The 24,178-nt window shown below is 40.3% G+C and overlaps 1 protein-coding gene across 1 annotated transcript in view; it reads left to right on the top strand.

Moving 5' to 3' along the window:
• Positions 1 to 21,679, top strand: part of LOC307118074 (uncharacterized protein) — a 37,820-nt gene extending 16,141 nt beyond the window's left edge. Inside the window, exons 4-14 of the mRNA XM_079803444.1 lie at positions 546 to 779; positions 1,283 to 1,430; positions 1,537 to 1,563; positions 4,038 to 4,577; positions 6,219 to 6,308; positions 8,334 to 8,983; positions 15,721 to 15,816; positions 18,953 to 19,186; positions 19,980 to 20,127; positions 20,843 to 20,869; positions 20,986 to 21,679. Coding sequence (XP_079659570.1) covers positions 546 to 779; positions 1,283 to 1,430; positions 1,537 to 1,563; positions 4,038 to 4,577; positions 6,219 to 6,308; positions 8,334 to 8,983; positions 15,721 to 15,816; positions 18,953 to 19,186; positions 19,980 to 20,127; positions 20,843 to 20,869; positions 20,986 to 21,539 — 2,748 coding nt within the window. The 3' untranslated portion in view covers positions 21,540 to 21,679. The remainder of the gene's footprint in view (positions 1 to 545; positions 780 to 1,282; positions 1,431 to 1,536; positions 1,564 to 4,037; positions 4,578 to 6,218; positions 6,309 to 8,333; positions 8,984 to 15,720; positions 15,817 to 18,952; positions 19,187 to 19,979; positions 20,128 to 20,842; positions 20,870 to 20,985) is intronic.
• The last annotated feature ends 2,499 nt before the right edge of the window (positions 21,680 to 24,178 follow it).

The raw sequence follows: 24,178 nt of genomic DNA on the forward strand, positions 1-24,178 counted from the left end.
GGGTTTTGACCTTCATCTGTCCAGCTATTTAACCCATAGCCGGGGCTTTCTTGGTGAGGGGCCAGGGTGTGTCCCCACGTCGGTGGGCCTGCACCCTTTATTTCTGGGGGCCAAGCAACTCTGAGAATTATTCAGCCTGGAGTGGCAGGGTGTCCAGTTTCCATGTAGGGGCACAACATCAGTCTTGGTGATGGAGAGGCTTTGTACCGCCAAAGGGAGGCTTACATACTTTGGTCCCTTCTTCACCTAGGCCAGTCAGGCTATAGGCAGTGGTAGAATTTATGGTGTTATTTGCTGAACATCTGCTCTCGATTCTCATTCTCAAAGCTCACACAACACGATGTCACCAGGAATATTTGATTGTGAATATGATTTCTGAGTGGGTGCATAGTTGGTTTGAGAGTGGTAGCGTGTTAAAGATTAATAAATGATTGGTAAATTATTTGAGAGCAGCAGCATGTTAAAGACTCTGTAGTAAGTCATAGGCAATCAGTATTAACTGCTATATGATAACACATAAATCATGGCATCCTGTCTGCATTCAGGAGAACAATCAAAGAGAGATCGAGGAGAGCTGGGCAGTTTACGCAGAGCTGCAGCGGCTGTTGGAGCAGTCGCAGGCTGAGCTGCTGGAGCTCATCACGGTGCGGCAGAAACAAGGGGAGCAGCAGGCCAGAGATCTTGCCAGCGGTCTAGAGCATGAGCTCAACACGCTAAGGAAGAGGAGCAGCGAGTTGGACGCACTGGCTCAAACACAGGACAGGGTGCTTTTTCTACAGGTCAGTTTACACTACCTAAGTCTTAGATTTTTTTCATCTTTGGAAGAAATTAATACTTTTATTCAGCAAGAATGCATGCAATTGATTTAAAGTGACAGTAAATACATTTAAAATGTTAAAAAAGAATGTTACATCAAAGAATCCTGTAAAAAAAATGCATCACGTTTTCTACAAAAACAAAAAGCAGCACAATTGTTTTTCAAAATTGATAATAATAAGAAATGTTTTTTGAGCAGCAAATCAGCATGATTTCTGAAGGATCTGAAATTACATTAAAAATAAATAAAACAAATAAACGCAGCCTTGGTGAATATAAGATATTTCTTTCAAAAATATTACAAAATCTTCCCGACCCCACATATTTTGAACAATACTGTTATGTAATATTATAAAAAGCATGACGATAAGGTCAATGGAAAGTCGCTAGCATGACACAAACAAGTGTGTGCATTTGAGCTGTATTCTGTAAAATTTCACCTAAATTTTCATCTCATCTCTCATAGTTCCTCCCATCTCTTCCTCCTCCACCGGAGCCGTCTGATTGGTCAGCGGTGTCTGTGAACACAGATCTGTACCTCAGCACTATCAGGAAGTCCGTCTGCTCTCTGGTTGACAAATTCCAACAAGAGGTCAAACGGCTTTATGGGAAAGGTGAAGCACCATGTCCAGCTCTCCCCTGCACTGTTCTATACACACACATCATCTGCTAATTTACATGATCTTTGTAACCTTCATGTAATGTGTATTTCCCTTACAGAGCTCAGGAAGCTGCAAAACTATGCAAGTAAGTGCTATTTATATAAGCTTTAGATTTGAAGTGATAGAATATATTTAATTCATAATATAAATAATAAAGGTAGAGCTCACATTTTCTTCACAAAATAACAGATTTCACAGGTCATCAAAACCTCAAAAACTCTTATAAAAATATCAGTCTCCATCTTACTAAGCTAACAAGATAAATCATGCTCTCATATCTGGTTGATTGAGTTTTGTTTAAAGCAGTCAATACAATCCATTGCAGTGTAAAAGGAAGGGCATCGCAAAAGCCACAAAAGACCAGCTTTTGACCTAAAGCAAAAACTTTTAATTATATAATTCTAGACAAACTCAACTCAAAATTAAACAGGATACATTGTGCAAATAAAGAGTTATACTCAAACAATAATACAATCAGCTGCTGATTAATTTAGTTGAGCAATAGCACAAGAGCAGCACAAACTTGAATGAATTAGCATTGTTGAACAAATTGGTTGAATGAATACAGTTTTTGGACACAAAACTACACGATTTGACACATTTGTCCAAACTCAGGTAACTGCTTTTAAAACAGTTAACACCGTGGTCTGAACAGTTTGTAATGTTCTTAAACTGTAAATTGTTGTTCTGTAAATTTTCATTTATTTCACACAAATTACATGCATAATTTTCTCAAAACACAGTGCACACCACTCTTAAATGTTTTCACAGTAGTTCATACAGCCAACCAAAACTTTCATATATCTGTCAGGAATTCCAAAAGGGAGGACCCAGATGCAGAATAAGCGAGGGGTGTTATTTATTGACAAAGTAACATCACAAGATAGGTGAGGTGGGAACACAGTCCAAACAATAGGGCAGGACAGACAACTGGAGAACAGGTTGGTCGTGGGCACACAACTGGAGAACAGGTTGGCCGTGATGAGACGGCTCCAGACTTTACAGCAAACAGGCAGCAGCTCAAGGAGGCAGAAGCTTGACACTGGGAGACGTCACAGAAGTACCGGAGTTGGCTGTCAGGAATGTCAGCAACCAGGAAGGACACACAGAGCAGGGCAGGGCAGGAATCAACACAACAAAAGACAACAGGAGAGACAAAAACAAGAGCAAAATAAAAACTGGCAAAACAATTACTAGGGAAAAAGCTAATTAACTATATAACTGGAATTAGAAACGAAACAAAAGAATAGAAGTTCTAAAAATAACCTAAACTAGCAACCAAGAGAAAAGCAAAGAAATACTTGTCAAGATCAACAACTATTAAGAGCATAAATACAGGACTAGCAAGACAAAAGGCACACAATGAATGTAGTGATGTTGACACTGAAGCTTCAAAGCGCGTATCGAGTTCACAGTGCAATTTCTCATGAAGCTCCATTTCAGAGAAACATGTGATCAATGAAAAACGAAGCCTCGCTTTCTTTCCAGTCACGTGAATGCTTTAGTTTGCGTGTCGGAATGGGTTTATGAAAGTTCAAGTCCATTTACTAACATTTATCATATATAAGCCTATTTATTATATAAATCTGGAGAGAGAATTTAGCCCAATATAAACATTGTGCCACAGTCAATGTCCCTGGACAACGAGGTGGCAAGAGCACTATCTGTGCCGCAATTTCAACCACTGGTGCTGTGGCACACAATGTTGTCTTGGGGCCATACAAATAAAGGCTCCTAAATTTTCCCTCCCTCATTGAAATCCACTTTCTGCAGGGTGATCAGGAGCAAATAGAGCAACATTTTGTAGTTGTTTGGGACAATGTCCAATTCTATCAGTCAGCACTGGTGCACGAGTGGTTTGAGCATCACCCACATTTTAGGATGTTGTTCCTTCCACCATATTACCCTTTCCTGAGTCCAATTGAGGAGTTTTTCTCCTCTTGGAGATGGAAAGTATATAATTGTTTGCACTCCTTACAACCAATAAGTCTTCTTCAAGTGATTGGAAGATGCCTGTGGAAAAGTTGTGGCACAAGCATTTCAAGGATGGATCTTTGGACTTGTGAAAATACATATGCAATGTTGTTGATGAAATTATCTGGCCAGATGTAAATAAGAGGCAATAGAAATAAATATTTAATGATTGCAGTAAATTTATTTATTTACTTGCTGTTTCCAATATTATTCTAGCCAAAAGCACATTGTTATACAACCAAACTCATCATTAAAGAACTTTGAAAGACACGGAAAACACCTATTTTCATCCATGTATTTGTGTATCTATAGCTTGAAAATCAACTGAGAACACACTTATAGTTTTGATGATAGTATTTTGTTGTTGTTGATAAATGCATTAGTAATACTATACTAATAAAATGCAGTATTTCGTTGTGCAGTGAATATTTCGCCAACATTTTTTGTTTGCTGTGTTAATTGTAACCACATTAATTTGGAGAAATGTGTCAAATCGATTGAGAAAAACTAATACAATGACTCATTGAAACACTTCTGTATGTCTATTTTTGTGTTCAACATTCATGATTTTGGTTTGCTCTATAGGTGAGGTGATCTTGGATCCTGCCACAGCTCAGCGTGATCTTTGTCTTTCCGAGGACGGACGGCAGGTGCTCTATGAAGAGCAGCGCAAGAGCTCCACGCATTCTGACACGCCGCGACGCTTCAGCCCAGCACTGTTTGTCCTGGCGCGTGAGGGTCTTTCCTCCGGAAGACACTACTGGGAGGTAGACGTGGGACATAAGACAGCTTGGACCATAGGAGTGGCCCGGGGGTCAGCGCGACGCAAAGGAGAGATCCGTCTCAGTCCAGAGGGTGGCTTCTGGTGTTTATGGCTGAAAAGCGGAGAAGTGAAAGCCCTTTCAGGGTATAGAGTTCCTCTCCATCTCACCACTCTGCCTCAGAAGCTGGGCATCTTTCTGGACTATGAAGCTGGCCAGGTATCCTTCTACGATGTAAAGACACACTCTCATCTCTACACGTTTATCGATGCTTTCACCGAGAGTGTCTACCCCATCTTCAGCCCTTGCATCAACCAGGATGGAAAGAACCCCGGAGCACTGGTCATCACCTCCGTCAAACACAGCTGAGACAACATACACTCTGAGCTTTTCTCATGGGTTTCAGGGTTGGACAGAAAACATTGAAGATTGTTACAAGAATGAAGATTTTCCTTGAGAAATCAAACCCTTTTTTTAAATAAGAGTTCACTCTATATAGTTATGCAGAGGAGTGTGATCTTAAAATACATGAATCTAGTATAAAAAATAAAGTTTCAGGTCAGTAAAAGAGAAATTAAGTCTTATTCCTCAAGGACACATTCAATTAAGTCAAAAGATGAAGTAAATACATTTATTTTATATTACAAAATATTTCTATTTCAAATAAATGCTGTTCTTTTGAATGTTCTATTCATCAATAAATCCTGAAGGGGGGAAAAAATGATTTTCTGAAGAATCATGTGGCAATGAAGACTGGAGTAATGATTTTGACTTTGACATCACAGGAATCACATGCAGAATATATTACACTTTAAAATATAGGTAAAAATTTAGTTTATAGTCCAGTTCTCACTATTAACAAGTTGCTTATAATTAATAATAATAATAATAATAATAATAATAATAATAATAATGTGTTACATTTATTTAGCACTTTTCTTGGATTTACATATAGAAGGGGGGAATCTCTTCAACCACCCCCAATGTGCAGCATCCACCTGGATGAGGCTACGGCAGCCATATTGCGGCAGAATGCCCACCACACACCAGCTTAATGATGGAGAGGAGACTGATGAAGCCAATCAGTATACGGGGATGATTAGGAGGCCATGATGGACAGAGGCCAATGGGCAAATTTGGCCAGGATGCCGGGGTTACACCCCTACTCTTTTACCAAAGGACATCCAGGGATTTTTAATGACCACAGAGAGTCAGGACCTCAGTTTAACATCTCATCCATAGGACGATGCATATCACTAGGATGTTGGCTGTTTATTAGTACTTAAAAAGCCAACATTAATGCCTTATTCTGCATGACCATATTCTACGTCCCATAATCCTATCCAATACCTAAACTACATAACAACCTTACTGACTATTAATAAGCAGTTAATAAGTTAATAGTGAGAATTGGACCCTAAACTAAAGTGTGACCCAAATAAATGCAGCTTGGTGAGCATTAAAAAATTTACAAAAATCTTACAGACCCCAAACTTTTGAAGGGTAGTGTTATTTGGTTCATGTTTGGATCCATGTTAAAGACACTATAAATGTGACCATTCCATTTGTGGAAAGTTTAACATTGTAATAACTTGCTAAAAATCCACTTTGTATCCCAAATGTTTATACATATAGATTTGTTTTACTTTGTGTGTGGATGGATGATATGACAATTTACATAAGCTAAATGGAGAATATATCAACTGCATAGGTCAGATCACTTGTATATTTCCTGTTTTAATTTTTATAACAAGGGTGTCATAATGTTTGGATACAGGTTTTCTGTGAGTTTACCAGAAACTTTTAAATAAAATTAATAAATAACATTAATTTGTCATGCCTTGAATGAATAGATAATAGTTATACATAATTGCTATTCAAGACAAAAGCAACTGCAGCCAGTGAATGGTTAATATTTCTGGAGGCTAGAATAGATCCTATGTAGCCTAAGGTGTAAAAGCGAAACTGGGCTAAGGGGGAGGGGTAAGGGGGGATATTTCAGGGTAATGGGGGCCGTCAGCTGTGCCGCATGTCAGTGCTGTCCAGACCAGGACGGTCATTGTGATCAGTGGCTTTCAGCTGCAACAGACCGCCGGTGAGTGTCCTTTAAAAACACTGTGACTCTTTAAGTCAAAAATGCTTGGGTGAATGAAGATGATTGAAGATACTGCACGTTCTGCATGTCATTTCAGCAAATACATAGCCAAGATGTATAAAAGGACACTTTCTAATGAAAGCATGCTAAAATCATTTTTTAACTCTTCTGGTGCTACATAATAACAATGAATAATAATTTCTTTCTCTGCTAAAATGTGTTAAACAGCCATTAAAAACTATAGACAAAATGGTGACATGGATCCAAAAATTGCATGCAGGTGTTGTTTATTAGGTAGGACCAGGAGCAAGAGTCTGTGAAGCCTAGTATTTTTGGAGTGATGATAATCTTCTATGAATAGACAGGCTTTACAAATTCCTGAAGACTTTCAAAGACCACTGCATGTTGCTAAGAGCACAAGCCAACAGCCGGATTGCTAATCAAATCCAAATGACTCTGTATATTTAGCACATGGCATAGCTGTCAATAGAGTCCACCAAGTCGGTTTAAAAAAAGGACTGGTAATTTGTCTGTTTGTGCTAATTTTGTTCTAGTTTTATGGGATGACGTTTCAACAGTTTAAAGTCAATATGAGATTCTTGACTTTCTAAATATACATTTCTGGTCTTATTGTGCACCATACATCCTCCACGCTATTCCATGGTAATCTTTGTAATGCTCTGAAACGACTTTCCTTTTCATCTGATTTAATAGGCTATTGGTTTATTAAGCATAGCTAATTTTCAAGGTAGTATTATATGTAATAAAACCACATGTGTAATCCAAATACAAATAATGAAAAGGTAATGAAAATAATTGTTTTCAATTGAAATATGTTAAAATTAGTTATCTAGAACATGAAATTTGCATTAAGGTCCTGCTCCATTCTGGTATAGAATATTTTGCTCATTGGCTATGAATTCTATTTCATGTTGACTTTAATAATCTATAACTGGCATATCATTGCTGTCGGACGGAAATCTCCATATTTTGTTTTTATGTGTATATATTTTTCATAAATCAAAGCTATTGGTCAACCTTTAAGTCTGGGTTTTACAAATATTCAACCAATGAAAATGATTAAAAAGAGCATGTGACTACTCAATTGGATTCTCAAACTGTTGGCAAAACCTTATAGAGCCACCCCACCTCAATCTTAAATTAAGTGCTGCACACAGTTTGGTCAGTCTTTGCTTGTTTACAATGCAAGGGTAAATAAAGAATTGGTTGTTCGAATAAGTACAGCATTTGTACATTTGGTACAGGCCAAATGTATTTAATAGGGAAAAAACTGAGCAGCCAGATACTATAAACTTTGTAACCTTTAAGTTGATGAAAACGTAATGCCGATCTAATGATGGACAAAACACAGCTCCAACATCTCTGGTCAAAAACCTCATATCTCCATTTAACCTTCATCCCTCCCTCACATCCTATAGCAAATCCTTCCCTCGCGGGTTAAAATGACCCGAAACCCTAAAATTATTTCTCACATTCCATTCATTTCAAAGGGGGTCAAATTGACCAGCGAAGGAAGGATTTGTTACTTTTTTATTACAACCACATAAACACCTTAAATCCAGTCATTGTGTGTGTGTGTGTGTGTGTGTGTGTGTGTGTGTGTGTGTGTGTGTGTGTGTGTGTGTGTGTGTGTGTGTGTGTGTGTGTGTGTGTGTGTGTGTGTGTGTGTGTGTGTGTGTGTGTGTGTGTGTGTGTGTGTGTGTGTGTGTGTGTGTGTGTGTGTGTGTGTGTGTATTCGTGACTTTTGGACCAGGTTTTGGACCACTCCTATGAACACTCAATTTTATTTTATTTTTTTAAATAAGATTTTAAATGAGAAGGATGATGGTTTAAGCTTGAATTTGGTAAAATGTTAATAATATTAATATAATATTAAGCGCAAGTGCCTGATCATATGCAAAGCCAAAAAACTCTGTTTTCTATACATTTTAAAGTTTCTTTTTGATCAATGTTAGAAGACTACAGCTGTTTGGAGGGCACATGATTCTCCCTCTCTCTCTATAGAAATGGCATCTCCCACCAGCATGTTAGCGGAGGAGCAGGTGCACTGTTCCATCTGTCTGGATGTGTTTACCAACCCTGTCTCCATCCCTTGTGGACACAACTTCTGCATGGCCTGCATCGGCAGCTACTGGAAGTCCAGTGCCCTCTTTATGTGTCCGATGTGCAAAAAGACATTCTTCAAGCAGCCTGACATCAGCATCAACACAGTCCTGAGGGAAATCGCTGAGCAGTTTAAGGAAATGAAAACCAACCCAGTCGGAAACTTTCAGAAGACAATGCAGCTAAACCCAGGACTGAGCCCTGTGGAACTCCCCACAGAAATGCCTGAACTGATTCCTCCTAATGGACCGTGGACCCAGGAGGTGTCCTGCGACGTGTGCACTGGGCCTCAGCGACGAGCGGTGAAGTCCTGCTTGGTTTGTTTGACATCTTACTGTGAGGAGCATCTGAAGACGCACATTGCCCGCTTCACCAAACACAAGCTGATCGAACCTGTGCAGAACCTGGAGGACCGTATGTGTAAGAAGCACGAGAGGTTACTGGAGCTGTTCTGTAAGAAGGATCAGACCATAGTGTGTGTGCTGTGCACCGAGATGGACCACAGGGCACATTACACTGTTCCTGTTGAACGAGAGTGGACTGAGAAAAAGGTAAAAGTGCCACTTGTCATGACAGCACTATTTATGGTGGCCAATTCTCTTGTTTTGTCCACTATAAATATTAAACAACTGGATGGCAGTGAAACGCTTGGATATACTATAAATATTGCGGTGGAATGGAAAGAAAGCTGCACGCTCTGTATGCCACTGATAATCATGACAAACACTGCAATACACATCATGCTCATACATGCTATGACTTTTCCAGTGCTGGCACACCTCTACATATCAGGCTACTCATATTTCTCTCAACATAAGAAAATGAACAGGATACTTATTTAAAAAAGTAAACATTGCTTTAGTCATTACTTGTTACTGACTGAATAAAGTCATCAGATATCAAAAATGATGGGTAACTTCAGGTCCGGCAGAATTTAGCTCCAACCTGAACAAGCTAATCAATGCCTTCAGGATTATAAAAAAGCTACAAGAAATTAGCTAAACTGGCGATCCCAGTGCCCCAAATAGCAATTAAACATCTAAAAGTATCTTTATTTTTACCTTTTCTGAGAAGAGTACCTTTCCTTTGTCCATTAAAAATGAAAATTTTCTCTGCCTCAGCATTCCAACTTTGTAAATATTCATAGCGAATTCTCGATGGCAAAGTCCGAACCAATGAAATGTGATTTTCAAACTCATGCTGATGGAAACAAAACAATCTTAGTCACACTGACTGACAGATCAGAAGCCTCAGACAGCGCACAAACTGGATTTACATGTTTGGTTAACTGTTGTGGAAAAACATCCAATCTAACATTATATTGATCTGTGCGGTACAGTAGGTCTTAATATCTGCTGTTGTTTCATTAATGTTAAAGGTGCACTATATAAAAAAAATGCAGTAAAATATACAAAAACCACTAGGCCAGTGTTATATATTTTGTTCAGTTGAGTACTTATAATATCCCAAATGTTTCCAACTATTTGTAAATCATGAGAAAATTGCTATTTTAACCAAGGAACCGGGACGTGTGAGAGAGTCGCCTGTCGATTGCGTCATATCTGCGTTACTCTCAGTTTTCGGTTTTATTTTGCAGAAACGCTTTACTCTTACTGCAGTGTGCAACAAGTGTCAAAGCAGCCGCCGAGCGAACGCACAGAGTAACGTCATATCATCATTTTCAACACACTCAGATGTATCTAATATGATAAACAGAGCTGCGTTACCTCATACTAATGACCAGAAAAGCGAAAGTGGCACCGGCGACTGTGGCATATTAAAAGTCCCGCCGGCGACTATGCCATAATTACAGTCCCACTGCTCGCGAGGCGTGTGTTCCACTCTTATTAACAAACGCTCCTGCGGCCTTGCTCAGCTTCACAACACTCGGTCCTCCTCTGCTTCATACTACAGTAACGTTAATAATCGCATCCATTTACAGGATTTCTGCCCGAGTCCTATCCCAATTCTTTTCCACCGGCTGTGAGGTGAAGACCACATGTCCCAAGATTCTGCACTAAAATGTGGCGTCATCAAACTACGCCTTTGTTTTGAATAGGAGACCTCTAGTGGACGGAAAAGTTACATAGTGCAGCTTTAATCAAACAATTGTGGTATCACAAAGAAATGCTTTTCCTATAGATATTTGGTTTTGACTTGTTGTGTGCCAAATTTATATATATATATATATATATATATATATATATATCCATCCATCCATCCATCTTCTTCCGCTTATCCGGGGCCGGGTCGCGGGGGCAGCAGTCTAAGCAGAGATGCCCAGACTTCCCTCTCCCTAGACACTTCCTCTAGCTCTTCCGGGGGGACACCGAGGCGTTCCAAGGCCAGCCGGGAGACATAGTCCCTCCAGCGTGTCCTCGGTCTTCCCCGGGGTCTCCTCCCGGTTGGACATGCCCGAAACACCTTCCCGGGAAGGCGTTCAGGAGGCATCCGGAACAGATGCCCGAGCCACCTCAGCTGTCCCCTCTCGATGTGGAGGAGCAGCGGCTCTACTCCGAGTTCCTCCCGAGTGACTGAGCTTCTCACCCTATCTCTAAGGGAGCGCCCAGCCACCCTGCGAAGAAAGCTCATTTCGGCCGCCTGTATCCGGGATCTTGTCCTTTCGGTCATGACCCAAAGCTCATGACCATAGGTGAGAGTAGGAACGTAGATTGACCGGTAAATCGAGAGCTTCGCCTTACGGCTTAGCTCTTTCTTCACCACGACAGACCGGTACATCGACCGCATTACTGCAGAAGCTGCACCGATCCGTCTGTCAATCTCCCGTTCCATCCTCCCCTCACTCGTGAACAAGACCCCTAGATACTTGAACTCCTCCACTTGGGGCAGGAACTCTCCACCAACCTGAAGTGGGCAAGCCACCCTTTTCCGACTGAGGACCATGGCCTCGGATTTGGAGGTGCTGATCCCCATCCCAGCCGCTTCACACTCGGCTGCAAACCGTCCCAGTGCATGCTGAAGGTCCTGGTTAGAAGGGGCCAACACGACAACGTCATCCGCAAAGAGCAGAGACGAAACCGTGTGGTCCCCAAACCTGACACCCTCCGGCCCTTGGCTGCGCCTAGAAATTCTGTCCATAAAAATTATGAACAGAACCGGCGACAAAGGGCAGCCCTGCCGGAGTCCAACATGCACCGGGAACAAGTCTGACTTACTGCCGGCAATGCGGACCAAACTCCTGCTTCGGTCATACAGGGACCGGACAGCCCTCAGCAAAGGACCCCGGACCCCATATTCCCCCAGCACCCTCCACAGGACGCCGCGAGGGACACAGTCGAATGCCTTCTCCAAATCCACAAAACAAATGTGGACTGGTTGGGCAAACTCCCATGAACCCTCCAGCACCCTGTAGAGGGTATAGAGCTGGTCCAGTGTTCCACGACCAGGACGAAAACCACACTGTTCCTCCTGAATCCGAGGTTCCACTATCGGCCGAATTCTCCTCTCCAGTACCCTGGCATAGACTTTCCCGGGGAGGCTGAGAAGTGTGATCCCCCTATAGTTGGAACACACCCTCCGGTCCCCCTTCTTAAAAAGAGGGACCACCACCCCGGTCTGCCATACCAGAGGCACTGTCCCCGACCGCCACGCGATGCTGCAGAGGCGTGTCAGCCAAGACAGCCCCACAACATCCAGAGACTTGAGGTACTCAGGGCGGATCTCATCCACCCCCGGTGCCTTGCCACCGAGGAGTTTCTTGACCACCTCGGTGACTTCAGCTTGGGTGATGGACGAGTCCTCCTCTGAGCCCCCAGCCTCTGCTTCCCCAATGGAAGACGTGACGGCGGGATTGAGGAGATCCTCGAAGTATTCCTTCCACCGTCCGACGACATCCCCAGTTGAGGTCAACAGTCGCCCATCGCCACTGTAAACAGCGTTGGTAGGGCACTGCTTCCCCCTCCTGAGGCGCCGGACGGTTTGCCAGAATCTCTTCGAGGCCAGCCGATAGTCCTTTTCCATGGCCTCACCGAACTCCTCCCAGGCCCGAGTTTTTGCCTCCACAACCACCCGGGCTGCAGTCCGTTTAGCCTGTCGGTACCTGTCAGCTGCTTCAGGAGTCCCACAAGCCAGCCAGGCCCGATAGGACTCCTTCTTCAGCTTGACGGCATCCCTTACTTCCGGTGTCCACCACCGGGTTCGGGGATTGCCGCCTCGACAGGCACCGGAGACCTTGCGTCCACAGCTCCGAGCGGCCGCTTTGACAATGGAGGTGGAGAACATGGTCCACTCGGACTCAATATCTCCAGCCTCCCTCGGGATCTGGTCGAAGCTCTGCCGGAGGCAGGAGTTGAAGATCTCTCTGACAGGAGACTCGGCCAAACGTTCCCAGCAGACCCTCACTGTACGTTTGGGTCTACCGAGTCTATCCAGCTTCCTCCCCCGCCATCGGATCCAACTCACCACCAGGTGGTGATCAGTTGACAGCTCCGCCCCTCTCTTCACCCGAGTGTCCAAGACATACGGCCGCAGGTCAAATGAAACGACCACAAAGTCGATCATTGACCTACGACCTAGGGTGTCCTGGTGCCATGTGCACTGATGGACACCCTTATGCTTGAACATGGTGTTCGTTATGGACAAACTGTAACTAGCACAGAAGTCCAATAACTGAACACCACTCGGGTTCAGATCAGGGGGGCCGTTCCTCCCAATCACGCCCCTCCAGGTTTCACTGTCATTGCCCACGTGGGCATTGAAGTCCCCCAGTAGAACGACGGAGTCCCCAGTCGGAGCACTCTCCAGCACCCCTCCCAGGGACACCAAGAAGGTCGGGTACTCTGCACTGCTGTTCGGCCCGTAGGCACACACAACAGTGAGAGACCTATCCCCGAGCCGAAGCCGCAGGGAAACGACCCTCTCGTTCACCGGGGTAAACTCCAACACATGGCGGCAGAGCTGGGGGGCTATAAGCAAACCCACACCAGCCCGCCGCCTCTCACCATGGGCAACTCCAGAGTGGTGAAGAGTCCATCCCCTCTCGAGGAGTGTGGTTCCAGAGCCCAAGCCGTGCGTGGAGGTGATTCCGACTATCTCTAGTCGGAACCTCTCAACCTCACGCACAATCTCAGGCTCTTTCCCCGCCAGCGAGGTGACATTCCATGTCCCAAGAGCCAGATTCTGTGTCCAGGGATCGGGTCGTCTAGGCCTCCGCCTTCGACTGCCGCCCGATTCGCTTCGCACCGGCCCCTTATGGTCCCTCCCGTGAGTGGTGGGCCCACGGGAAGGTGTCCCCACGTCGCTCCTTTGGGCTGAGCCCGGCCGGACCCCGTGGGGGAAGGCCCGGCCACCAGGCGCTCGCATACGAGCCCCAACCCCAGGCCTGGCTCCAGGGTGGGGCCCCGGCTGCGCCATACCGGGCGACGTCACGGTCCTCGTTTTATTTGTCATCATAAGGGTTTTTGAACTGCTCTTAGTCTGACCCGTCACCTAGGACCTGTTTGCCTTGGGAGACCCTACCAGGGGCATATAGCCCCGGACAACATAGCTCCTAGGGTCATTCGGGTACTCAAACCCCTCCACCACGTTAAGGTGGCAGTTCATGGAGGAGTATATATATATATATATATATATATATATATATATATATATATATATATATATATATATATATATATATATATATATATATATATATATATATATATATATATATATGTGTATTTTATTTTTATTTTTTAATTTTCTCCCCTCCATAAAATTTCATTTTCTCCATTGGGAAATCTATTTTTAACGAAAACTTATAAACTGTTAAAGACAGATACTGTAAACAGACCTGTAACTATCTGAAGCTGTTAATCGATAGTCTATGCATTTGTTAAAGTCATCAATTTGCATTATTTATTTATATTTTTTGCATTAATTTTTTTTTAAGAATATGCCTTTTTATATTTTTATTATACTTACATTTATTCTAATTATATTTAGTTTTTAGTTCTTAAATTTAAAAATAAAAATAAAAAACACTTCTGGCATACATTTAAATTGACACCTGCCATAGTGTTTCTTTAGCCTGACATCATCATACTCAATTCTAGTCAGAATATGAGTCTGATACTGCTCAATTGGGCTGTGATTATGGGGCGTGTTTCAACCGAACCAGGAAAGACTTCAGGATAGACCTAAAAACAATCAGCGCAACGGAACGACGCAAAGTTGTCAACAGAACTGCATGCTCACTGGAATAAGTAGATGAAGAAGATGAGTGTAAACAATCTTTGCCTGTGTTGTAAAAAATAATTTAAGGATACACGGAGTACTTACCAACACGATCATCATTTTTGAGAGAAATAGTAATGGTGAATGCATATACGAACAAATTCTCCATTTAGGATTAGAACAAATTCAACCCAAGTGCTCTTTGGTGACGTGGATGATTAAGTTACCGTTGATCATCTGTCCATCATCGTATAAAGCCCGCCCGGACAATTTCATTGGTCCGAACAGCTCTGGTTTGAGCATAGTTGCTCCACAACGGATCAAGTCCAGACCGAATTTCCAAAACTCAAATGTTGTGGGCGAGGCTAAATTCAGCTGGCATCCAGGCTAGTGTTTCTTATTTGTTGTCTCTGATTTAGATGTGTTCTCAGCCGATGCTCTGAACCATTTAAAGGTGAAGTATGTAGTTTCTGTGACATTAGTGCCACCAAGCGGAATTACAAAAATATAGCATATTTTGCAAACGGCCCTTTAGCAAGTCGCGCCTGACTCAACTCAAACACAACTCAACAGCTTTTACGGGTGCTTATGAAGGCATCAGCCAGTAAATTTAGGCTACTTTCAATAAAAGGGCAAACATATTAAGAATAGTTTTAGCTGTGTTCCTATATGTCATGAGAGTAAGCAACTGAGAAGCTAACACTCTGTCTAGTGAACATGAACACGCTTATTATAAACCCATCCAACATGATCTGCACCAGGGGCATTTTTGACACAATGCGCCACCCATCATACCCGATTAAAAAAAGATGCCGCTCGCCACTGATATATATAAATAGCTGTATATATAAATATATATATTGTATATATATATCATATATATATTGATTTGTTGCTGTGGCATCAGCAGCCACTGAGCTTGCTGCTTAACATTCAAATACTTGGCATTATTTGCTGGTAGCAGTCTGCAGTGCACTTCAGAAACCCTCCACCTTCCCCAGCTTCACCCGTATAGATCTGCTATGTGGGTTAATTATTGTATGTTACATGTGCATCAGCAGCATGCCAGAGCAGATTTTTAAAGTTTAACACAATATATTGTGATTGACAGGCCTTGTTGCGGAAAACTGAAGCTGAAGTTCAGCAGATGATTCAGGAGCGACTGAAGAAAGTTGATGATATCAAACACTCCATTGAGTTGAACAAAGTAAGTGTTTGTGTGTTTAAGTGTTTAGATTAGTTAACAGATGCTGGGCAGATGCTAGCCTTTCTCTCATTCTAACAGTATGTGACAAGAGTAGTAGGCTATGTGCAAATTCACAGTACATAAAAGAGTATGCAAAAAGTAGGATGGCCTACTTTACTTCTTCCGGCGAGATTCTGAAGTGCGCATACGATGGATAGTGCATTAGTGATGTTTGGTTATTGAATTAATCTTTCTTTTGAGCCAATTCATTAATCAAACTGAATCAAACTTTAGTTCTGGTTGATGACACAAGACGCAAAAGCCGAAGTAGCACGTCTGACTCAAAAAGAACCGAATGAGCCTGAGGCACGCTCTGGAAATATGCTTATTATGACAACTGTTATTAAATAACATTTTATTAAAACTTGCAAAAACCTTTCTGTCAAGAGATTTAAATATTTGTATTTATTTATTCCAGTTTATTGTGCATGCAGATTATATTTTACATTGTTTAGAGAAATGTATAAGTTTTTAAATGTATAGGTTTATTCTTTCTATATAGGCTACTTTAGACATATAACATATAACTGTATGTGTGAAACTTTTAGGAATCTTATCCAAGATGTAGGCTACTCAATTTTGGTCAGTCGTATCCGACATAAAGGATCCACGAACTGTGACCACAAAAAACATTAACTTAAGTGAATGAAAGGCAGTAATCAGCAAAATGCACTCATGCAAATAACTTTATTCGATTGTTTGAATATGCATTGACACAGATTACTTTATTTGAATGTTTGCTTGATATAACAGGACACTGAGGAATGCATAAAAAAAGCATTAAATAAATTCATTGTGAAATCATTGCATGATGATGTCAAGAATCTATGAATCGGCTTTTTGAACTGGTTCATTGAGCCGAACTGTCCGAAAAGAACCGGTTCGCGGAAATGAATCAGACTTTGCATCACTATAGTGCATACTATCCATGTGGCCACGGGAGAGGATTTGTGCATGGCAGTGATGAGAGGCAACTGATGCTGGTAGCAGTTGTAGCAGTCTGATATTGATACAAGTTGTATTACGGGCTCTCTCACTTTCCTTTTTGCCTGAAAGTTTTCTTTATTTAACAACAATTGATTCCTCAAATGACTACCTTTATGAACGATCCATTATGTTGCCCTTGTTAATGCTTTCATTTGAATAACTTAAATGTGCAAGGCTTCTGGTGTCATTTGCTTGCAGTTTTTTTAGCTGTACTAAAACAGTTAATTAACTTCTTGAGATTGCAAACTGTTATTTGTCATCATATTAGGCTATTTTAATTTAATTATCATAATCATCAACACTGGTTTGTATCGCAAATAGTTTTCCAGTTTACTGCACTTTGTAATTCTTCTAGTTATTTAGGCCTACCAATCCAACTTATTTCGCAACGTGGAAGTAATTTTAATATTCTCTTCTATGTTAATATTCACACACTTAAAAAATAATATACCTCCGCGTTGCAAAATAAGGTGGATATCCGGCTGGACCTTCATTTTTTATTTATGATATAATGTAACCGTGCAAAGACAAATTACGTGAAACTCAGCCGCGAAATCCAACCCAATAGCTCAAGTTTCAAATCATTATTATAAGTTTGCCATTGTGTTTCTTAGCAAGGTAAGATATTTTGAAAACAGGTAATTGGATATATTACATTCTGGCTCAATAACTGGTTTTTTTTTGTTAATTTTCAACCAAAAAATGTTATCCAAAGGTATATATATATATATATATATATATATATATATATATATATATATATATATATATATATATATATATATATATATATATATATATATATATATATATATATATATATATATATATATATATATATATATATATATATATATATATATATATATATATATATATATACATATATATGTATATATATACCGATCAGGCATAACAGGTGAAGTGAATACATCATCACAGCACCTGTTAGTGGGTGGGATATATTAGGCAGCAAGTGAACAATTTGTCCTCAAAGTTGATGTGTTAGAAGCAGGAAAAATGGGCAGGCATAAGGATTTGAGCGAGTTGACCAGGGCCAAATTGTGAGGGTAAGACGACTGGGTCAGAGCATCTCCAAAACTGCAGCTCTTGTGGGGTGTTCCCGGTCTGCAGTGGTCAGTATCTATCCAAAGTGGTCCAAGGAAGGAACAGTGGTGAAACAGCGACAGGGTCACGGCACATTGATGCACATGGGGAGGAAGGCTGGCTACTGTAGCTAAAATTGCTCAAGAAGTTAATGCTGATTCTGATAGAAAGGTGTCAGAATACACAGTGCATCACAGTTTGTTGTGTATTGGGCTGCATAGCCGCAGACCAGTCAGGGTGCCCATGCTAACCCCTGTCCACCACAGAAAGAGCAAACAGTTGGCACGTGAGCATGAGAACTGGAGTGGACCACAGAGTAATGAAAGAAGGTGACCTGGTCTGATGAATCACATTTACTTTTACATCACATGGATGAGTGTGCGTTGCTTACCTGGGGAACGCATGGCACCAGGATGCACTATGGGAAGAAGGCAAGCCGTCGGAGGCAGTGTGCTTTGGGCAATGTTCTGCTGGGAAACATTGGGTCCTGCCATCCATGCAGATGTTACTTTGACATGTACCACCTACCTAAGCATTGTTGCAGACTGTGTACACCCTTTCATGGAAATGGTATTCCATGGTGGCTGTAGCCTCTTTCAGCAGGATAATGCACCCTGCCACAAAGTTTGAGGTGTTGACTTGGCCTCCAAATTCCCAAGATCTCAATCCAATCGAGCATCTGTGGGATGTGCTGAAAAAACAAGTCTGATCCATGGAGGCCCCACCTCGCAACTTACAGGACTTAAAGGATCCGCTGCTAACATATTGGTGCCAGATACCACAGACAGCACACCTTCAGGGGTCTAGTGGAATCCATGCCCCACATGTCAGGGCTGTTTTGGCAGCAAAAGGGGGACCAACACAGAATTAGGAAGGTGGTCATAATGTTATGCCTGATTGTTGTGTATATATGTATATATTAAATATTTCATGTAAGATTTTAAATCATACGTCATATATATGCTAAACCGATTGATTAGTGCGTATCTCCTCCCAAACACAGGGCAGCGCTAAGAGAGAAATTGAGGACAGCATGCAGGTGTTCTCGGACCTGATCCGAGCGGTCCAGAAGGCTCAGGCCGAGCTGGTGCTGGACATCGAGGAGAAACAGAGCAAGACCGAGAGCTGGGCCAACGAACAAATACAAGAACTGGGGCAGGAAATAGATGTTCTGAAACTGAGAAACACTGAGTTAGAGTATCTCTCACACACTGAAGACCACATTCACTTCCTACAGGTGGAGCATTTTTAACCAACAGGTTTTTTTTTTCATGTAATCTGTTCTGTTATTTAATTTTTACTAATGTAAAATTCTTCACTGTCAATTTTGTTCATGTGTATTATCTGAAACAAATTTAAGAACGATTAAACACATCTAGAGACCCATAACTATTTAAAACTCATAAGTAACTTGCATAATTGTACAGTGCTAAAAATGACTTTAGATATACATAGATGGTAGACTCATATTACTTATGAAGGGGAGAAAAATGCAACAAGTAATATGACATAATAAGTCCCACCTTCTTAATAAAAGAACCAATAGCTGATTGGTAAAGTCATTGCGTTACTGCAGCTGCTGTTAATCTCTGGATGCTAAAGAAGTATTGCAAATATGGCCGCCGAGTGAACAGACTTTCCTTGAAAGGGAATTTGTGGTAAAACTTCACCACAAGGTCTCATTTATTAATATTAGTTGATATATTAACTTACAAGAACTAACAATGAGCAACATTGTTACATTTGCTACAGTATTTATTCATCTCTGTTAATGTAAGTAAGTTAATAAAAATCAAGCTTTTCATTGATTGTTCATGTTAGTTCACAGTGCATTAACTCATGCTAACAAATCCAACATTTGATTTTAATAAATGTTGAAGTAGCATTAACTAAGATTAATAAATGCTGTAGACGTATTGTTAATTCTTAGTTCATGTTAACTAAAGTAGTTAACTATTGAAAACGAATGTGCAGCTTATCTCTGTTGTATGTCACACAGCTTCTTTAATGTCCTCTGTCTTCTCCTCCAGAACTTTACATCATTAATGGCTCATCCACACACTAAAGACTGGTCTGAGACCTGTGTGCATGCGGATCAGTGTGTGGGCATCACCAGAAGAGCAGTGCTCAAACTAGAAGAGACACTTACAGAAGAAGTAGAAAAACTTGTAGAAATGGGTAAGAACTTTACTGTTACTGCATTCTACTAATGTACATCACTCTTTTTCTGCCTGTAAACCTCAACAAGTGGCACAGTTTTAAGACAAAAAAGAATTAGCTGTCAGGGTCTTCCTGCCCTTCTGAAGCAGTGCATAATTGTATTGAATGTGCTCTTGTAGTGTACTTCAAAGTAAGTGTACTTTTAAACTGTCATTGCAGATTATATAATATTAATAAAATAATAGTCCTATTAAATTTACTTAAAGAGAGTACACTTTCATTATGATTGGGGCGGTTTTAATAAGCCATTATTAAATATTCTACCTTAAGGCCTACTCCTCCCTGTCTGGGAAACCACCCCTATTTTTCTAAGCACACTTTTAAAAAGTGCAGATTGTAATTATGTCAAATTCAAAGTTTTACTTTAGATTACATTTTAAATTATTATTGTATTTTAAAAATATTTTGTTGTGCTTTAAAGATGTACACTGTTTTACGTGTTAACTATACTAATGCACAAACATCTTGTTATTCAATGTTGTATTTAAAGTATACCTATTTTAAATATATCAAATTGCAACTTCATCATTACAAATATTGTATTTGTGCAATATAAGGCTTTCTAATAAAAGGCAGAAAAAAACAGAAGTAAAATAACTATAAAAACCTCTCAGATACAACCTAAAAAAAATACTTTATTGATTAATTACTATATTTTTGTCATCTTAAACAGAGCTGAGGAGAGTTCAGAAGTATTCAGGTAATGTGTCCTTGTTCATTTGAGCTGTGATATATCACTAGACCACTTTGGTGTGTTTATCTCGTCCTGGTCTGTTTGGTTTTCTTCTCATGTCTCTGTTGTATGTCCCCATGAAGTGGATGTAACCTTTGACCCGGACACAGCTAACCCTTGGCTGCAGCTATCTGAGGACGGGCATCAGATGCGTCATCTGGGAGCATGGCAGGACCTGCCCGATACACCAGAGCGCTTTGATACAGTGGTTATTGCACTCGGCCGTGAAGGATTGTCTTCCGGACGCCGTTACTGGGAGGTTCAGGTGGGCGAGAAGGACGACTGGTACCTGGGTGTCGCCCGGGCATCTGTTAACAGAAAAGGGAGGATTTCGGTGAGTACGGCTCATGGTTATTGGGCGTTAGCAATGAAGAAAGGGCAAGAATATCGTGTTTCTTCCTCTCCACCCCTCCTGGTCTCCATCGAGCCCAAGCTAAAGAGAGTGGGCCTCTTTGTGGACTATGAAGAAGGACAGGTGTCATTCTATGATGTACAAAACAAAAGTCACATCTACACCTTTATGGACTCATTTAAAGAGAAACTCTTCCCGTTCTTCTACCTCTACTGCTGCGATAAGACCTCTGACACTATGATGATCTGTCCTGTGCAGGAGACGTCTCATACTAAACAGTGCTGAAACATAAATGACTTGGTCTGGTGACATGATCTGCAATAGTGCTGTTTTTATGTGTGTTTGAGAACCGCTTTCTTTGGGTCTGACTGTTATATGGATATTTCTACAAAATAGTAATCAGTTTTATTGCATGGCCATACAATAGCAATTATGACAAAGAACCAAAGCATACAAAACGAATTAATAAATAGAATCCATGTTTACACATTTGTAGGCTACTTATGTGCATAATTAAATGTTGAAATAAACATGTAAATCAGTGTAAGTGTAAGACTTATTTCCACATATCAAACTATTAAAATACCACCGCAAGCTTCACCATTATTTTTGTTAGTGTGTTATTGGAAACTGGTGTACAATGTGAAAAGAAATGTAGTGTACAACAAGGCTGAAGGTGCCTTTGATTTTATTTTCCTCTAAACCACTAGATGGCACAAAAACCTGGCGTAGCAATTTCCAAAACATCCTCTTTTCAAGATACACATGGAAATTTGGCAGATCCCTGACTCGATCGCGGGCAACAGATTATATGCTAATTTGATCTAATATTTAATGTTATTTTTAAATGTTGTAGATTTAAGTAGCAAAGGAGAATCGCTAAAATGATTGAATATATTTTGAGACAAAGGTCTTAATGATTTTCAGTTTTGTTCTAACCAAAGCAACAGTTTTGAAGAATAGGCCTATAATGTAATATTTTGGGAAGAATATGCATAAGTATGATATTTGGGGTAAAAAGCGCACCATGCTGTTGGGTTGGAAGGCACAATAATAAACAGCTGGCTGACTTTTCCATTTGTTGACATGACATCCAGATGGTAAATATTAAGTTGGGTGCCCACCTTAGAGATAATCACCATATTTATAATGAAACCATCATATAATAAAACATCATTTATTGTACTGTAAATCTATATTACATTATTTTAGGAATCTCCTTCAATGCTTTCAGAATCTTAAAATAAGTTTATATTAACATATTTTAATGACAGTATATTTGTTGAACAAAAGTGATTTCTTTTATTCATCAAAATAAACAGGAAAAAGTTCAAACTTTGCTAAAGTGATTGTTTTGAACAAGTATAAAGCTAAAGTATTTGTATCAATACTGTGTGCCTTTTGCTGGTGAGCCTTTCCCCCGTGTGTCTGTGGGGTAAAAGGCTCCCCTCGCCACCTCATACATTTATAAGATTTTTAAACAAAGTAAACCACTTTTATGATTTATTTTCACACAAAATCTGTTGCTCCATAATAGTTCAATACAAACATATATTGTTTTTCTGCATCCATACACTACGGGAGTAGTGAAAAGCTAATTTTTTTATTTATTTTTTATTTTACAAATTTGTTTACATTTTTGGTGAAGTTCAGATGAAAATTGAAAGACCAAAAAAAAAACAAAAAAACAAATTAAACAGTAACTATTTCAGTTTTTCTACTTAAAATTTTACGTTTATTCAGTGTGTTACTTGAAATGTAATTGCTATTTTTTTTTAAGTGTAGTGGACAGGTAAAATGAACAACCTTGGCAGGGGCAGATCTAGAAAATCATGTTTAGGGTGGCAACACCAAAGCAAGTGCTCATGCATAGTTTTTGTGAATTTATGGCCTGACATACATATTCAAGTATATGAATATGCAAAACATTGCATATTGCATTATCACAAAGTAATCTATATGTTTAAAAATATCAAACACATCAACATATTCTAAATGTCTCTGTACTTGTGTCATTACACATTATTTCTGCATGAAATTACAGTATATTCCAGGTTAATAATTGCATTACTTAATTGCAGTAATTTCACAGTAGGACTTATCTTGTATCTAACTGCACTCAGACATTTCCTGTAAAAACTACAGTTGTCATGTTGCAGAGGAGGATGAAGGAGGTGAGGAAACGGATTACTTGCCACTTCAAGACACTTTGGTCCTTCGGACCTCTGTGGTCATTAAAAATCCCAGGATGTCCTTGGAAAAAATAGGAGGGGTGTAACTCTGGCATCCTGGCCAAATTTGCACATTGGTCTCCTAAATCATCTCCATATATACTGATGGGCTTCATCACTCTGTCTCCTCTCCACCAAAAAGCTGGTGTGTGGTGGGCATTCTGGCATCATCCAGGTGGATGCTGCACATTGGTGGTGGTTGAAGAAACCTCTCCTTTCGTATGTACAGTGCTTTGATGCAGAAATAAGTGCTATATGAATGTAACACATTATTATTATTATTATTATTTATTTAACTCAATAAAATAAAGAGTTTTTTAAACAAAAGAAAATATCCAAAAAGCATTGCAACAGCTTACACGCAAAGAAAATCATGACTAGACCTTAAACAGAAGACAATGAAACTAAACAAAATCCTGAAAACAGTAAAAGTACTTTACTGACAATTCTAGTCAAATTTTTACTATTAAAAAAACGGTGGGTTTTAATGTGAGTTTACAGTATTGGAAACCCACAAAAAATACTGTAAACAAACAATATATTACACTGCATTTCTACAGTGCATATGTACTGTGAAGGCACAGCATGCAATGCAGCATGAATAGATTATGCTGTGGAGTTTTTTTTTGTTTTGTTTTTTATCGTTGGTTTTATCTGAGCTTATTTTTGTTTCCTTCACTTTAGTTCAGCAGA

The sequence above is a fragment of the Gobio gobio genome (genome assembly GCF_949357685.1).
Source record: "Gobio gobio genome assembly, chromosome: 2".
In the NCBI taxonomy this organism is placed as follows: domain Eukaryota; kingdom Metazoa; phylum Chordata; class Actinopteri; order Cypriniformes; family Gobionidae; genus Gobio; species Gobio gobio.